Raw genomic sequence first — 14,751 nt, forward strand, 5'->3', positions numbered from 1 at the left:
TTCATGTACGCTAGGAAACGAGTTTTCCATTAGAAATTTGACAGCTCTGAGCGATTATGGTTCCAGCATTTGAATAAGGTGTCGGTGGCCTTGAGAGCGCCTCTGGTCCACTTTCTCTGGACAACGCGGCTTTTCGTTGTTTTTCATTAGCGGCTATTAAAGCCGACCCCCAGGTATTTTAATCGCCAGTAGGGGCACAGGCGAAACGGAATGCGGGCGCGTCGTGGATTAGGCATCAGATAGTACGCAACGATGCAGTCCATCATCCGGACGTCACCGTTACGAGGTCGATGATTCGTCTGTCTACAGCTCTTTCTTTCACTGTGTACGGTTGAGGTCACACGAGAGAACTTCAAATACTGATAATGACAGGCTTTGACACTTTAGTTGCTCACGAGGCGCAGGAGTAAGTATTTCGCACAGATCTACATGTTCACCTGCATATAAACTGCGCAAACAACTGTACAGTGCATAGCGCAGAGTATTTCATACAAATATTAGCAGTTTTCTTTTCTGACCCGTCCTTGGACTGAATGAAGGAAAAAAATACTATTTATAAGTCTCAGTATGAACTCTAATCTGCCCGCATCTCGTGGTCGTGCGGTAGCGTTCTCGCTTCCCACGCCTGGGTTCCCGGGTTCGATTCCCGGCGGGGTCAGGGATTTTCTGTGCCTCGTGATGGCTGGGTGTTGTGTGCTGTCCTTAGGTTAGTTAGGTTTAAGTAGTTCTAAGTTCTAGGGGACTTATGACCACAGCAGTTGAGTCCCATAGTGCTCAGAGCCATTTGAACCATTTTTTTGAACTCTAATCTTTCTCTCGTATTATGATCTCTATGCAAGAGGAGAATGGTAGAACAATCTTTCCTCTACTATACTCTAAATGAAGAGAACGGGGTTGCGTGAAAACCACGTCGTCTTTCGTTTGAGAATATCCACTTAGAATGAAAAAGAAACCGAAGTACACAAGAGAGAGACTAAAGCAATGAGATGTAGCTGAAATGAGAATACCGAGGAACTCAACATCAAAATTGGTGATCAGAAAATGGAGGAATTTAAAAAAATTCTGCTACCTTGGAATCAAAATAACTCATAATGAAATTTACGCTCTGCAGCAAATTGTGCGCTGATTTGAAACTTCCTGGAAGATTAAAACTGTGAGTCGGATCGAGACTCGAACTCGGGACCTTTGGCGTTCGTGCGCAAGTAGTGCTACCAAAGCACGACCCATTTGGAAGGTGGGAGGTGAACTACTGGCGAAAGTACAGCTATGAGGACTTTTCGTGAGTCGTGCTTGGGTACCTCAGTCGGTAGAGCACTTGCGCACGGCCGGCCGCTATGGCCGAGCGGTTCTAGGCGCTTCAGTCCGGAACCGCACTGCTGCTACGGTCGCAGGTTCGAATCCTGCCTCGGGCATGGATGTCTGTGATGTCGTTAGGTTTAGTAGTTCTAAGTGTAGGGGACTAACGCAAATGTCGTGTGACTAGGACCTCCCGTCTGGTAGACCGTTCGCCGGGTGCAAGTCTTTCGATTTGACGCCTCTTCGGCGCCTTGCTCGTCGATGGAGATGAAATGACATTAATTAGGACAACATAATACCCAGTCCCTGAGCGGAGAAAATCTCCGATCCAGCCGGGAATCGAACCCGGGCCCTTAAGATTTACATCTTGTCGCGCTGAGCACTCAGCTACCGGGGGCGGACAGGGGACTAATGACCTCAGATGTTAAGTCCCATAGTGCTCAGAGACAGTTGAACCATTTTTAGAGCCATTTGAACTTGCGCACGAACGCCAAACGTCCCATGTTCGAGTCAGTTTTAATCTGCCAGGAAGTTTCAAAATGACCCATGACGGACGAAGCAGGGAGAACATGAACAGCAGACCAGCATAGGCAAAGAGCGCATTCCTGGCCAAGATAATGTCAACTAGTGTCAAACATAGCATTTAATTTCAGGAAAAAATTTCTAAGAATTTACTTTTGGAGCACAACAAAGCATGGCAGTGAATCATGGACTGTAACAAAACCAGAAGTGAAGAGAATCGAAGCGTTTGAGGTGCCCTGCTACAGAAGAATTTTGAAAATAAGATGTAGTGATAACATAAGGAAGGCGGAGATTCGCCTCAGAATCGGTGACCAAAGGAACATACGGAAAACACTTAAGGGGGGGGGGGGGGGGGAGAGATCAAGAGGCTGACACAGGAGAAGAATTCGTGGTAGGCCTCATCAATCCAGTGAGAAGACTGCTGACTCAAAGAAATGTACTGCGAGCATTTTTTGTGCGCTGTATCGATCTGTTACGATCCTAGCTGCGCGTCTCTGGATCCATTCGATGTCTGTAGTCATGAGTACTTGAAACGAACTCAAAATACTGGGGCAACGCTGTAGAACTGGTCACTCTGAGGCTTGGTATGTGATTTATTTTACATATCAGTGGCACTCGCCGAAAGCTCTTCCAAGAAATAGGTTTCCATTCTGCCAAGAAAATATTTTGGGCACCTTCAAATTGATAACCAAACTTACATCGTCTGCTCCAGTTGCTGATGAAGTAAGTTGGTTGCCTATCTCAAGGTACATTAAATATTTTCCAGGGCCACTTTTATTTTGCCCGCCCTGGTTTCACGTCTTAGCAGTACCTCAAAATACCTGTAAGATTGCGTCAAGCTGCAGACGTTCGTCCTTAACCTTTTAATCGGACACTTATTAATTAGCTGTATGCATTTATTGCGTTTATTTGAATTTAAAGATACATGACATGTATTGTAGCAAGTGGGAGTTCTGTTAAAGTCTTCCTCAATTTTCTGATTGTTGTTAAATGCCAGTGTTTCCCTGTAGACATTAGCGTCATCAGCGAATACACTGTAAGCGATACTGACCCATCTGAAATATTGCTTATGTACACCTATAACATTGGAGTTCCTGTTACGCTTCCTTGGAGCGCACCCAGTGTTATTTTCGTTTATTTTGAACATTATCGATCCAGTACAGAGCACTAGATTTTATTACTGTAATGTCATTGATATTGTAAAACATCGGCGTTTCTTGCTTGGCAGTGGACGAAGTCATAGTCTAGAATTTCTCTTATAAACCTATAATGACCCACCTTAATTGTAATATTTCAGTGCGTTCTCGGAGAAACAGGACTCAGAAAGGCCAGATTAGCTAGCTGTGATGTAACGCCATCAGCCATATTGAACAGTGGTAGCTAATCTTAGGAGCAGCCATGTTTACTAATCAACTGTTCCAGCACGAGAGTGGACCCTCAGACTCCAGGACTTTTGATATTCACAAAGCACTACCCTGGAAACCCGTCGATTATCTGCTGCCGTGATTTCTCACCATTTACTCTTTTGTGTCAGAGTCAGAGTAGTTTACACCCGGTCTTTCTCTTTCTCTACAGTATTTGTCCTCAACATCTCCCTGTGGTTCCGTGAAAGTTATTTGCTCATGTCCTGTCTCACGTCCCATCATGCCCCGTCCTTTTTTTCTAATCAGTATTTTCAACAAATGCATTTTTAATTATTTTGTTGGCTTTCGACCATAGAGTCCTTACACCCAATTATGTAACATTTCGTATAACAGCACTACACGACAATAATGAGGCAAAACATTCACCATGGATACATGACAAATGGTTCAAACGGCTGTGAGCACTATGGGACTTATCTTCTGAGGTCATCAGTCCCCTAGAACTTAGACCTACTTAAACCTAACTAACCTAAATACATCACACACATCCATGCCCGAGGCAGGATTCGAACCTGCGACCGTAGCTGTCGCGCGGTTCCAGACTGTAGCGCCTAGAACCGCTCGGCCACTCCGGCCGGCGGAGACATGACAAGGTAAAGCTGAGTATACATGTATATCATGGATTCAAGTTTTCTGCTACAAAAAGAAGGTCGTAAGTAAACAGTAAATAACGGTAGGTTTATAAGAGACCTTATGTATAAGTATTGGACAACATACATCGTTATTATAAAAAGAACAAGGCATTAGTTACAATTTACAGCATTACAATTACGACATTACAAAAAATTATTTATAGCGATGTGTGTAACACGCATCAGTATGTAAGAACAATGATTATGAAGGAAGGAAGATTGGGTTTTAAAGTTCCATTGACATCGAGGTCATTAAAGACGGAGCACAAGTTCGGAATGTTTCAACGATGGGTAAGAACACCATCTACGCCCTTTAAAATTAACCGTCCCGAAATTTGCCTGGAGCGATGTAGGAAAATCACGGAAAACCTAAATCTTAACGTCGGACATGATTTGAACCATAGTCCACCTGAATGCGATTCGTGTGCTAACCACTGCGGCGCCGCGCTCTGTACAATATTTATGACTTTTTGTATGTCAGCCTCATTTTGTATTAACAACTGGTAACAGGTCCAGTTTACCATGTTTATGTCTGTGCTAGCCATTGGGGGTCACACATGGATAACTGACAAAGGAGTGTGTTGCTTGTGTAACGAAGTTGGGTGTAGCTGCGCGGAATTAGCCGAGCGGTCTAGGCGCTGCAGTCATGCATGGACTGTGCGGCTGGTCCCGGCGGAGGTTCGAGTCCTCCCTCGGGCATGGGTGTGTGTGTTTGTCCTTAGGATAATTTAAGTTAAGTAGTGTGTAAGCTTAGGAACTGATGACCTTAGCAGTTAAGTCCCATAAGAATTCACAAACATTTGAACATTTTTTTGAATTTGGGTGTAAAAGCTGTCTCGTATGGCGCGGATCTCTTCTGAGATACAGTTCTAATTTGCAAATCATTGTGATTCGTTGGGTTTCTAACGAACCTCGTAGCATCTAATATCATCGGAAATGTCTGAAGCTTGTTGAGATGCGTAGACAATGTATATTCCCATATGGGCCACACATACAGCATTATCAGTTGTGTTACCGACTTATAAAATAAGAGACTGTTTTTTCCTATTTAGGGAAGACCTTTCGTTTAATAAAAGAAATAAGGTAGCTAATACACTGTTGCTTTGTTACCTACATCGGTTATATGTTCTTTTAAAGATAAGATATTTATCCAAGTTAACTCAAAAGATATTTGGCCGAGTCAGTCCAAGGAATGCCTTCACTGAATAACTGCAGCGGGGTACTTCAATGCTGCCTTTTTCTTGAGTAAAATGTAGCTTTATTTTTGCCAACATTTATTTTGACCCGCTATTCCGTACAGCATGTTTCAAGCAGTAGTAGAGCCCGTTGGAGTTTTACCTGAATGTTGATTACGTTGTTATCGGTGCAATATGATGCTGTATCATCTACTGCATACAAGCCCGATATCTCACTTAAATATATATATATATATATATATATATATATATATATATATATATATATATATATATATATATAAACAGTGTTGGTCCCAAAACGGATATTTGTTATCGTATTCCTTTCCTTTCATTCTTCCAGAATGAGATTTTCACTCTGCAGAGGAGTGTGCGATGATATGAAACTTCCTGGCAGTTTAAAACTGTGTGCCGGACCGAACCTCGAACTCGAGACCTTTGCCTTTCGCGGGCAAGTGCTCTACCAACTGAGCTACCCAAGCACGACTCACGCCCCGTCCCCACAGCTTTACTGGTACTGGCAGAAGTAAAGCCGTGGGTACGGGTCGTGAGTCGTGCTTGGGTAGCTCAATTGTTAGAGCACTTGCCCGCGAAAGGCAAAGGTCCTTAGTTCGAGTTTCGGTCCGGCATACAGTTTTAAACTGCCAGGAAATTTCTTTTCATTTCTTACTTTAATAGCCCTTTTAATTTTCACCTTTCTGTATCAGTACATATCATAGGCATCGAATCTTTTCTTTTCCGGTTATCCCACTCTCCACGATTCACCTTCACACAAAACTGTGCTCCAAACTTACATTCTCGGAAATTTGTTTCTCGTATTGAGACCTATGTTTGACACTAGTAGATTATTATTTTGGCTAGGAATGCTGTTTTCACTACCGTAGTTTCCATAATTGACGCGTGGCAAGTTATCAGTTGCGAGGAAGCAGAATTACTGCACTGCGTCTGTCACACGGTTATTTATTTCTGAACTCTAGCGCGAAGTAAGAATACCTTGCTCTGCTCTTTGGCTCATCAAGGAAGGACGGATGCTGGAGGCGTCACGGATGACGAAATGTTCCCCGTCCAGGGAGGAGAATATCTCGGAAGCAGGAGTCCCTTCAGTTTGACAATGCACTTACGGTGCGTTCGGGACGAGCATCACTCTCACCGCATTACGCCTGCGGAGAAAGTGGAAATATGCTAATACGGCGAGTGCGTCCGCGCGTGACGGCTGTGAGATGTTTACTCTAAAAGTCGGCTCTCCGGGTGTGACGCGGATTAACGAGCGCCGCGACGCCCACACGGCTCGTATCCGGAGGAGCGTCGCCCGCATTGTGTGGGGTGGCGTTACAAATAGTCTCCATTAAGGCGGCTCGGCTGGCGGCTGGCGTCTGGGTCTGGCCACGCCCGCGATCTGTCTCCTGCGCAGGCGCAGTCTCGGCAGGCTGCGGCAGCTCTCGCGAGACGCGAGACGCCTGGACACAGTGGCCGCTGGAACGCTTCTCCAGGAGCCCCGCAGGCGGCTGGCCGAGGCCCACCTGAGTGGTCTCCATGCGGCAGGGGTGTACTAAAGAGAGAGAGAGACAGAGAGAGAGAGAGAGAGAGAGAGAGAGAGAGAGAGAGAGATCGCTTAGTTGCCGAAGACGACCAGTGCTTTCTCGTCTAATGACACAGTCGGGTGAGCGCTGACCGCGTCCACGCGCTCGTTCACTAGGGCAGAGGCTGCGAATTTGCAGTGTGCGCATGCGCGATAAGTATCCTTGTGGTTCCTTAATCTTCGTGTCAGTGCAGTTCACACTATCACCTGTACCGAGTCCCATTATTCCTTTTGCGCAATTTGATCACGAGAGCCTACAGTACAGCTGGATTTTGTTAATTATGAAAGAAGTTGACGACTATAATCAGTACAAATGGTTCACATAGCTCTAAGCACTATGGGACTTGACATCTGAGGTCATCAGTCCCCTATACTTAGAACTACTTAAGGGGGGTGCGACGTCAAACGGGCCGACTTGGAGCAGGAGAGGCACCACAGGACATTTTACTTTCTGTTGTCTATCCTTTTACAAATAAATTTATAAAACTTTGTCAGCATGACCAGGAAGGATTCAGGATTCACACTCATAGCAGTGGAAGTGCAAAAACATAACAAAATAATTTTTTTAGATGTGAAATTTCATCATTTTTTCACTTACTGTTGGCTGCATTTGTTGCTATAGGTACATTTTTCTTCACAAGGAAGAGAGATTCCTTGATGAATTTTGCACAGCATTCAAACCATACTTACAGGTGTATGAAACTCTAGAATCTTCCAAATCTATTAAAAACTGTGCTAAAAATTGAGAAAATTAACTACAAAATTTGATTTTTTTCTAAACGTAAAGTTTAAAACGTAACAGCTCATTCATTTCTTCATAAATTAAATAGATTATACAATTGCAGACACCTGTAAGTATGGTTTGTATGTTGTGTAAAATTCATCGAACAGTCTCTCGTACTTATGAAGAAAAGTGTACCTGTAGCAACAAATGCAGGCAATAGTAGGTGAAAAAAATGATGAAATTTCACATGTAAAAAAAATTGTTTTGTTATGTTTTTGAACTTCCGCTGCTACGAGTGTGAATCCTGAATCTTTCCTGGTCATGCTGACAAATTTTTATGAATTTACTTGTAAAAGTATAGACAGTGGAAATTAAAATGTTCCGTGGTGCCTCTCCTGCTCCAAGTCAGTCCGTTTGACGTTCTACCCCCCTTAAAACTAACTAACCTGAGAAAATAACACACATCCATGCCCGGAGCAGGATTCGAACCTGTGACCGTAGCGGCAGCGCGGTTCTGGACTGAAGTGCCTAGAATCGCTCGGCCACAGCGATCGGCTTATAATCAGTTGTCACGTTCCTTACCGTAGATCTAATTCATCTGTTCTGTCCAAAATGTTTCCCATGGTCCGTGCGACTTAAGCTACAGACTGAATGTGAGCATTATTTCATCAGCTATTTATTCACACAAATTTACAGCTCTACAGTGGCCTTCAATAACATTCAGTATTCGATTATCTCATTAACTTTCGTTCTAAATAATCATGGTCAGTCTCAGGTATACGGCAACACTTTCCCTATTTCAAACTCGGAAAGTCAACAGCTACAATGAAGTTCTAACGCTTGCCAGGTCATTTAGTGCCGCTACGTTGGGACGAATCTGTATGGAGCCCTAGTTTCCTCAGCTGCATGGCAGGGCCAACAACTCACCTGTTGCCCCGCATGCAACGAAAGCTTGCCCTCGCGGTGACGAATGAGGTTTAGATTAGATTAGATTTACGTCCATTCCAATTGATCCGTAGTGAGGAGGTCGTCCAGGATGTAGAACATGTCAGAAAAACAATAATACATGACAAATATTTACAACTGAAACAAATAAGCTAATGTACCTTGCACAGGTCCCAAGTGGAATGATCAAATGGTTCAAATGGCTCTGAGCACTATGGGACTCAACATCTTAGGTCATAAGTCCCCTAGAACTTAGAACTACTTAAACCTAACTAACCTAAGGACATCACACGCACCCATGCCCGAGGCAGGATTCGAACCTGCGATCGTAGCAGTGCCGCGGTTCCGGACTGCAGCGTCAGAACCGCACGGCCACCGTGGCCGACGTGGAATGATCGTTTTCTGTTTTTAATAAACACTGCGTGAATGTATCATTTTACAAACACTCATTTACTAAGATCGCATTAATGCACTGAATTTAAAATAAAAAAAATATCTTTTTTAATTATAAGGTAATAAACATATACATATCAGTTGGTTCTACTGAGAAATTCATCAGTGGAATAGAAGGAGTTGGCCACCAATAAATCCTTTAGTCATCTCTTAAACTGAATTTCATTGTTTGTTAACCTTTTTATGGCCGCTGGCAAACTATTGAAAATGTGTGTTCCTGAAAAGTGCCCACCTTTTTGTACAAGAGTAAGTGACTTTAAATCCCTCTGAAGATTATTCTTACTTCTAGTATTGATTCCATGAATTGAGCTGTTGGTTTGAAAAAGTGATATATTTTTAATGTCAAATTTCATTAAGGGCCGGCCGGTGTGGGCGAGCGGTTCTAGGCGCTTCAGTCTGGAACCGCGTGACCGCTACGGTCGCAGGTTCGAATCCTGCCTCGGTCATGGACGTGTGTGATGCCCTTAGGTTAGTTAGTTTTAAGTAGTCCTGAGTTCTAGGTGACTGATGACCTCAGATGTTAAGTCCCATAGTGCTCAGAGCCATTTGAACCATTTTCGTTAAGGAATAAATATATTGGAAAGCAGTAGCGAGCATCCCTAGCTACCCAATGAGGCTTCTGCAGGATGTTCTTGAGTTCACACCACATATAACTCTTATTGCACGTTTCTGTGCCCGAAAAAATTTAGCTTGGCTTGATGAATTATCCAAAAAAATAATTCCATGTGGCATTATGGAATGAAATTAAGCACAGTATGCCAGCTTTTTCATTTTTATAACCCCTATGTCTGACACAATTCGCACTGCAAACAGAGACTTGTTAGTGCGAATTGTGTCAGACATAGAGGATATAAAAATGGGGATAAAAAGCTGAGACAACTACCGGCCACGCGTTTCCGCGCCCCTGTAGAGCGAGTGATGGCGAACGAACGTTGATCGATTCTGCGAAGAACCTCCTCATTTCTTATATTATCAGTTCACCTAATTTTCAGCTACCTACTATAGCACCACATATCAAACGCTTCGATCTTCTTTTTTTTCTATTATCCCAGTCTGTGATTGACTACTGTACAATGCTGTGATACAAAGGAACATTTTTAAAAAATTATGCCTCAAATGAAGGTCGATGTTTGGGAGCTGTACATTTCTTTTGTCCAGGAATGCCCTCTTTGCTCTTTCTAGGCTGCTTTTCGTGTTCTCCTCACTTCGCCCGCCATTTGTTATTTTGCTACCAAGGTAACAGAATTACTTCACTCCCTCTAACTCTTGGTCCACAGATTTGATATTGCGTTTATCGCTCATCTCATGTCTCACCAGTTTCGTTTTTCTTCTGTTTACTCTCAGTCCATAGTGTGTGCACACTACGATTGTTCATTTCTTTCAACATGTCCTACACTTCTTGCTTACGTTCCCTGAGCGTAGGTGTGTCATCAGTGAAACATATCACTGATATGCTTTCACCCTAAATTCGTTTTTAATCTTCCATTCTTTTTGCCCCTTTTGGTTCTTGTACAGATAGTATTTTGCCCATCATTCCTAATAGCTTACACCTATACTCCTGTGAATTTCGAAAACTTTGCCGCGCGGGGTAGCCGTGCCGTCTAGGGCGACCTGTCACGGTTCGCCCGACTCCTCCCGTCGGAGTTTCGTGTCCTCCCTCGGGCATGGGTGTGTGTGTTGTCCTTAGCGTAAGTCAGTTTAAGTTAGATTAAGTAGTGTGGAAGCTTAGGGACCGATGACCTCTGCAGTTTGGTCCCATAAGATCTTACCACAAATTTCCAATTTTGTTTCGAAAATTTTAATAATTTTACATTATAAAACGGTTTTTATAGTTGGACAGTTGTTATGAACCTGCCTTCATTTTTCTGAAGTCTTGCTTCCCTTTCTTGCGCAACGTATTTCTTAAAAACACGTATAATTGCGACTATGAGCAACAATCTTTGTAAATTCAAAAATGATTCAAATGGCTCTGAGCACTATGACACTTAACTTCTGAGGTCATCAGTCCCCTAGAACTTAGAACTACTTAACCTTAACTAACATAAGGAGATCACACACATCCATGCCCGAGGCAGGTTTCGAACCTGCGACCGTGCGGTCGCGCGGTTCCAGACTGTAGCGCCTAGAACTGCTCGGCCACCCCGGCCGGCAATCTTTGTGAATAGTCACAAGGATTGGGACAGATTGAGACGGTGCGATGGTAAGAAGTTGGACTCGTATTCAAGAAGGTGACTGTCAGATCTCCAGTTGCCCATACAAATACTACTTCATTGCGTTTCAAATGGGTATGCGGCATGTCAGTGGTGTTCTACTGTGTTTTTAAAAATTTATGTTTATTGGGGTTTTTATAGCTTTAATTTAGTCATGTACCATTGTTTTTAAAAATCTGGTTGCATTCTATATGTGCTTATTGAGCCATTTCCATGTGTTGCACTTCCATTTGTTGAATTCCCCACCTCGGAGCGCTCATGCTGCTGCCTTGTTGGTACAAATGTCGCACGTTTTCGTTAACAATTATTTTCTTTATGTATGAAATTAAATTACATGGCAATTTTTAATGTGTTGTAATACACCGATTATGGCTGGTGTCGTAGGCATTACTTTGATTACCGTTCCCTGATGCTGAAATTGCTTTCCTTGGACATTGTCGAATTGCCACACTGATGGCGTTCCGGAGTAATAAGCATCGAGATACTGTGTATCGCGTAGCAATGTTCTCCGCTGTTAGTACATTCTTATAAAGTACTCCTTTTGACATACTGTCTTATGTTTTATATTTCACGCCACATACCTGATGATGAGGTTCTCCCTAAATGCCTAACGTGACGATAAATCAAGTTATATTGGCTATCAAGACAATTTTTTTACCATTTAGTGCCGATACGGTCGCATGTTTCAGTATTGGATATTTTGTTGAAGTGATAAAATACACGTTCTCATGACTTCCAAAAGTCGCTTAAAGCGAATTCCAGAATGATTTTGTTGAAGTGGCATTGTCTTTTCCTTTCCCGCCCCTCAATATTCGTCATCAGCAGAACGCAAAATCCTAAACTTCTTTATTTTAGGCCTTTATAAACTTTTCTACGTGTGGTGTGATTTGGTCGCACCCTTTGATAGATGTTGGGATTGTTCTATTATATGAAGATAGAGATAAACGCTTCGGTTATGCGATTGGCGAGTAGCTGAAAGTTTTATGCGCTGAACTTCCGAATCGCTTGTTACGGGACAATAGCAGTTATGCTTGAAGGGGAATGTGGACAGTAAACGGTTCACACAAAAAAGAACACCTTTTTTCAGTGTGATTTTAGAGAAGAAAGCTGAAAATTGAATGAGTACATCGAATAACTAATGAGGAGACTAAAATTAAGATCATTTAGATTGTTAGGCCACGTCGTATTTCGTCAAACAGTGTACCTTTCGACTCCTCTGCTGGGATCTTCTTCAGGGTCTTGTGGTGTCCACTGTAGACACCACAAGATCCTGAAGATGATCACAGTCGAGGGATCAAATCGTCCATTGTTTGAAGAAATATGACAGAGCCTAACAACCCAGAAGATTTTAACTTTAGCGACAGCGGCCCCGAAACCCTGCAGACTAACATAACGAGAAGATACATATCGAGTATAGCAAAAAAGAAATTTACGGCACAACTTCACTAAAAGAAGGGATCAGCTGTTAACGAGACTTCCTGATCCGAGGAATCGTCATTTTTTTTAATGGATGGAAGTGTGTGGGGGTAAAAATCGCAGTGGTTGACGGTAGTGGCTCCAAGTCAGTCAATGATATTGAAAATATTTCCCGGATACTCAATAATATTGATCGTGTAGGAGTGAGATTGAGAGGTTCCACAAGAATGTTAAGAACATAAAAAGTTTTGAAGCATGTTGCACTTCTTGGAAATATAGTGCTGTCTGTGGGCAGTACTGACAATATCCTGGCCAATCTCTCGCATGCTACACGGACCAAGGAGGTTAGGTTAAATTATGTTCGATGTTGTTTGTGGAAAATGAGTTCAAAACAAGACGAAAGAGTTTCATTAATGGAGTGCATGTAAATGAGAAGTTAATGCCGGCATTGTGGGATGCTAGGGCAGATGACTACAAAAACAGAGGTGTTAAGAGTGATGAATCTTACGATTTGTTGTTCAGATAATGCAGGGATCCAGAATGAGATTTTCACTCTGCAGCAGACGCTGCGCTGATATGAAACTTCCTGGCTGATTAAAACTGTGTGCCGGACGTAGACTCCATCTTGGGACCTTTGCCTTTCACGAGCAAGTGCTCTACCAACTGAGCTACCCAAGCACGATTCACGCCCCGTCCTCACAGCTTTACTTCTGCCAGTACCACGTCTCCTTTCTTCCATACTTTACAGAAGCTCTCCTGCGAACCTTGCAGATCTAGCACTCCTTAAAGAAGGGATATCGCGGAGACATGGCTTAGCCACAGCCTAGGGGATGTTTCCAGAGTGAAATTTTCAATGAGCAGCGGAATGTGCGCTGATATGAAACTTCCTGGCAGAGAGCACTTGCCCGTGAAAGGCAAAGGTCCCGAGTTCGAGTCTCGGTCCGGCACACAGTTTTAATCTGCCAGGAAGTTTCAATATAGGGATAAATCAGGAAGGGAGAGGTTTTTAGAAAATTTAATGAACTCAGAGTTATTAATAAAAGGATATATACAAATATTTATCTTCTTGTATACATTACTACCCGAATATAGTCATTCAGTGCACGTATTACTGCATGGCACGTTTCCGTAAGCATGTATCAGATACCGTAAGGTAAAACTGAACTTGCAAATTTGGAGTCTTCGAAAAAATTGCCTGTAGCAAGGTATCGTAGCATAATAGATAAGCGCGGGGTTAGTGGGACCGCGTATCTCATTCCATTATTTTATTTTTGATGATGGGGATGTGGCATCCACCGAAACTCATCCGGGGTGGGAAAGAAGGAGGGGAGCAAGTGTCTACATATGGAGAGAGGAGAACCAATTCCAGTAATGTATCAAATGTTGCACCATCAACACACAATAAGTTATAACAGTCTTTTTCCTTTCCCTCAGTCTAAATCTCTCAACAAGTTTACTTGAGTAATCTTCTTGAACCGATTTGGCGTCAACCTTATTTTTCTGCTTACAACAAAGTAGAGCCGTTATCACAGCAGCTGCGTCTCTTTCGTGCTACATTCCGAACAACAGCACTGCCGTACAATATTGTTGACAGTATAATGGACAATATCTCTGGGTATTCTAGGGAGAACGTCAATATCATTGTGCACAACGTTACTGAGCAATACTGTTGACCCTCTAAGGGCCGCTTAACACTTGAATACAATAAGCAGGTTGAAACTGACGTAGGCTATAATATTTGCTTGGATTTGAAGAGATTTGAGCTGGGTGGACCGTGACAAGTGGACGTTATGTGAGTCGGCGTGTCTTTCTGTTTCAGGCGACGGGCTGCCTGTACGACCACATCCGATGGGGCGAGGCGTTCGTGGTGGTGTACAGCGTGTGCGACCGCGCCAGCTTCAACGACGCGCACGAACTGCTGGACAAGCTGGCCAAGCTGAAGCTGCCCTCCTACTTCACGACGCTGCTGCTCGGCAACAAGCGAGACCTCGACCACTCGCGGTAAGAACGACCACCACCACCAGCAGCTGCCTCCGCTGCCCACTCGGGACGTCAAGTCCTAATACACCTTCCTTCTGCTACCTAAACAGTACTCTCTGCGTCGTCTCACAGCCACAAGGCAACAAGGCGACCACACGGCGATTGGACTTTTTTACTTTTTTGGGGGGGATTCTGTGCCTCATTGTGTAAAAACGGAACCCATATAGGCTCACTTTGTTGCCCGTCTGTCCGTGTGTGTCTGTCTTTTTGTCCGACTTTTAAGAACCATAATCCTCAGGAATCGGTAGACGTATCACTTTAAAATTTATGTCACATAGTAACATCCATGGTCTCTTGACAGTGTACAAATTTTA

General features: G+C 43.3%; 1 protein-coding gene across 2 annotated transcripts in view; it reads left to right on the forward strand.

The window, feature by feature from the left end:
• Window positions 1-14,751, forward strand: part of LOC124618105 (ras-related and estrogen-regulated growth inhibitor-like) — a 572,768-nt gene that overhangs the window by 524,149 nt on the left and 33,868 nt on the right. For both annotated transcript variants that reach the window (XM_047145318.1, XM_047145319.1), the window contains one exon: window positions 14,217-14,398. In XM_047145318.1, coding sequence (XP_047001274.1) covers window positions 14,217-14,398 — 182 coding nt within the window. The remainder of the gene's footprint in view (window positions 1-14,216; window positions 14,399-14,751) is intronic.

The sequence above is a fragment of the Schistocerca americana genome, chromosome 1, assembly GCF_021461395.2.
Source record: "Schistocerca americana isolate TAMUIC-IGC-003095 chromosome 1, iqSchAmer2.1, whole genome shotgun sequence".
In the NCBI taxonomy this organism is placed as follows: domain Eukaryota; kingdom Metazoa; phylum Arthropoda; class Insecta; order Orthoptera; family Acrididae; genus Schistocerca; species Schistocerca americana.